At 42.0% G+C, this 3,469-nt stretch overlaps 1 protein-coding gene across 1 annotated transcript in view; it reads left to right on the top strand.

The window, feature by feature from the left end:
* The first annotated feature begins 2,687 nt into the window (after positions 1 to 2,687).
* Positions 2,688 to 3,469, top strand: part of LOC311236603 (glycogen synthase kinase-3 beta-like) — a 1,440-nt gene continuing 658 nt past the window's right edge. The window contains exon 1 of the mRNA XM_084324294.1: positions 2,688 to 3,469. This exon is cut by the window's right edge and continues 658 nt beyond it. Within this exon, the coding sequence (XP_084180420.1) occupies positions 2,710 to 3,469 (760 nt within the window). The 5' untranslated portion in view covers positions 2,688 to 2,709.

Below are 3,469 nucleotides of genomic sequence, written 5' to 3'. Positions count from 1 at the left end.
TTTTTTTAATACTTATGGATATCGCGTGATATGATATTGTTATCTATATAATTTTTGGCCATATCGCCCAGCCCTACAAGTGGTTATAGTGTAACAGAGTATTTTCTGTTTCCCAAATAATAGATTCTTATCAAACTGGTGAACTACACGCCTGCAGCCCCTAAAGCTGCTAAAATACACATTTTGTTCACTGTTTTGTTTCTAGAAGTAGAGCAGGTTGGAAACCCTAAGTATTACTCTCCCCAAAACCAAGACTTCTCCCCAAGCAGAAACAATTTATGAGTAACGCATACCTACTCCAATTATGGGCGGTAAGTGTGTACACAAAGTTAAAACACAGATATACACATTCTCTCCTCAAGTAAATAATGTTTTTTTTGGGTTATCAATGAATAAAAAGATGTACATGTATTAACTCTAGAATTGCCACAGTTATCTACAATAGCAACGATATGTGCCAACCACATATTATTATAATAATTCATCCAGTTTTCTTTTAAGTGTTTTGGTTAATCAGAGTGTTTACCAATCGTATATTATCTTTTTCTTTTGTTCCAAGTGTTATTTTTTATTACATCACTAACAAAATAATAAAAGAAAAAAGACTCATTTAATCAGATTAATCACTTTATTCAAATTGAGGATTTAGTTTGAGGATATAAAAAAAAAGAAAAAATAAGTTATAAAAAAAGAATGAGAATAATCTTAATTATTTTTTTTTATTAAAAACGAAGGTTCGAACGTCCTTTCCGAAAAACCCTGACGAAGTTTGAATCACTTTATTCAAATTGAGGATTTAGTGTGAGGATATATATATATAAAAAATAATAATTATTATTTTTTTATTTTACTTTTTTTATTAAAAGCGAAGGTTCGAACGTCCGTTCGAAGAACCCTGACGAAGTTTGAATCCCAAAAACAGGCTTCGGGGACAGCCTTACCAAACATAATTTTTTATATTATTCAAATAGCCCTCAAACATGTTCCGTTGTGATGTCACAATATGATGTCATAATAGAACATTCTAGAACATTTGTGATGTCACAGTATGATAGAACATTCCAGAACATTTGTGATGTCACAGTATGTTGTCATAATCAAACATTCTAGAACATTTGTGATGTCACAGTATGATGTCATAATAGAACAATCTAGAACATTTGTGATGTCACAGTATGATGTCATAATCAAACATTCTAGAACATTTGTGTATCTATTCAACAATTCTCTCAGAAGATCTCATTGTGCATATTGAAATAGTACTGAACAGTAACAGTACTGAACAGATAGACTATTCACAGATAGATTGAAGCCTGCATTTCTCAACCAAGAAAATGCCTTGGTTGCCTACCAGTTTGTTGTGGAAAGGTGAGTGTCCACAATGGCTAGCTAGCTGTTCTACTTGAATACTGAATGTTAATATTGAATCAGACAATATTGAATACTGAATGTTAATTCAGGTTGACATTTGACAGTTGACAGGGGGCTGGAAATTTGATTTAATAAAAGAAAAAAGCCTATTTTAATCTGATTAATCACTTTATTCAAATTGAGGATTTAGTTTGAGGATAAAAAAAAATAAAAAAAAATAATGAGAATAATTTATTTAATTTAAATTTTTTCATTAAAAACTAAGGTTCAAACGTCCGTTCGAAAAACCCTGACGAAGTTTGAATCACTTTATTCAAATTGAGGATTTAGTTTGAGGATATGTCGTGGATTTCCACTGGTCATCATTGGTTAATGAATGCAGAATAACACAGGACAGGCCTTATGAGCGCATCTAAATGTACAGACTGTGAAGGGTAATTTCACATCTTTCCTCCTCCTCCTCCTCCTCCTCCTCCTCCTCCTCCTCCTCCTCCTCCTCCTCCTCCTCCTCCTCCTCCTCCTCCTCCTCCTCCCCCTCCTCTCTTTGTGAAGTCAGGATTTCTGTTTAAAACAGGGCACCATTCATCTGGCCTGATAAGTTTGTCAAGGTCCCTGTCGACGAAGCGCCACCGGAGCGTGCAGGGCCCCGGAATCTAGGAGTTGGACTCGGCGCACAGCCGTGGAAACACTGGGGCTTCTTATATTGGGTAGATTTTCCGTTGAATCGTCCAGCAGGACTATAGTAGTAGGGTATAAGCGAGGAGGGGGGGCCGCCATGGCTGTCGGATCACTGAGCCTCCACATCGGGATATGAAGAGGGACTGCATGGAGCCGAATCCTTAGAATAAACCTTTAGAATAAACCCAGCGTTTGATCTGACCCGCGCGTCTCGCCAGGCTGTTACTTTGTTGCTGTTATTTACATTATAGTGTTACAATCACACCGTGTCCTGCAGCATCGAGAGACGGACTTTCGCAGTGGTTTTATTCCGTGGGGGCCACAGGGAGAGGCCAGATCCATGACTATTTCAGACGGGGACGTGTCTCTCTAATAAAGGCCCCGCTTGAGAGAGAAAGAAACACCTAACAGGAAGAAACGATGCTTTGAGTTGAACAGAAAGGCTCGTTTTATTAGCCGATCAGAGGAGGCGCCCGATCGCGGATTTATTAAAGGAGGGGACGTTTTTCCCCCATTTGTGTGAATCAACGTTTTTTTTTACACTGAATAACCGATAACTGTCATCCTTTGATCGACACACAAGCATTGAGCTGAAGTCACGCGGTGTGCAGCAGAGAGGGGAGACGAGGAGAGGAGGATCTGCAGCGGGCTTGGAGCAGCATGTCGGGTCGGCCCAGAACCACCTCCTTCGCGGAAAGCTGCAAACCAGTGCCGCAGCCCTCCGCTTTCCGCAGCATGAAAGTCAGCCGGGATAAGGACGGTGGGAAGGTCACGACGGTAGTGGCGACCCCAGGCCAGGGTCCAGACCGGCCCCAGGAGGTCAGCTACACGGACACCAAGGTCATCGGCAATGGCTCGTTCGGTGTCGTCTACCAGGCCAAGCTCTGTGCCTCTGGAGAGCTGGTGGCCATCAAGAAGGTCCTACAGGATAAGAGGTTCAAGAACCGTGAGCTTCAGATCATGAGGAAGTTGGACCACTGCAACATCGTCCGTCTGCGTTACTTCTTCTACACCAGTGGAGACAAGAAAGATGAGGTGTATCTGAATCTGGTTCTGGACTACGTTCCTGAGACGGTGTACAGAGTGGCCAGACACTACAGCCGGGCCAAGAAGACCCTGCCTATGGTCTACGTCAAGTTGTACATGTACCAGTTGTTCAGGAGCCTGGCCTACATTCATTCCTTTGGGATCTGTCATCGAGACATCAAGCCTCAGAACCTGCTGCTGGACCCAGAGACCGCTGTCCTCAAACTCTGTGACTTTGGCAGTGCTAAACAGCTGGTCCGTGGGGAGCCTAACGTGTCCTACATCTGTTCCCGCTACTACCGAGCTCCTGAGCTAATTTTTGGTGCCACGGACTACACCTCTAGTATAGATGTGTGGTCAGCTGGCTGTGTGTTGGCAGAGCTGTTGCTAGGAC

Source organism: Notolepis coatsorum, assembly GCF_963971535.1.
Source record: "Notolepis coatsorum genome assembly, chromosome: 11".
Lineage (NCBI taxonomy): Eukaryota > Metazoa > Chordata > Actinopteri > Aulopiformes > Paralepididae > Notolepis > Notolepis coatsorum.
Note: the sequence above shows the minus strand (reverse complement) of the source record. Positions and strands in the feature narration are given on the sequence as shown.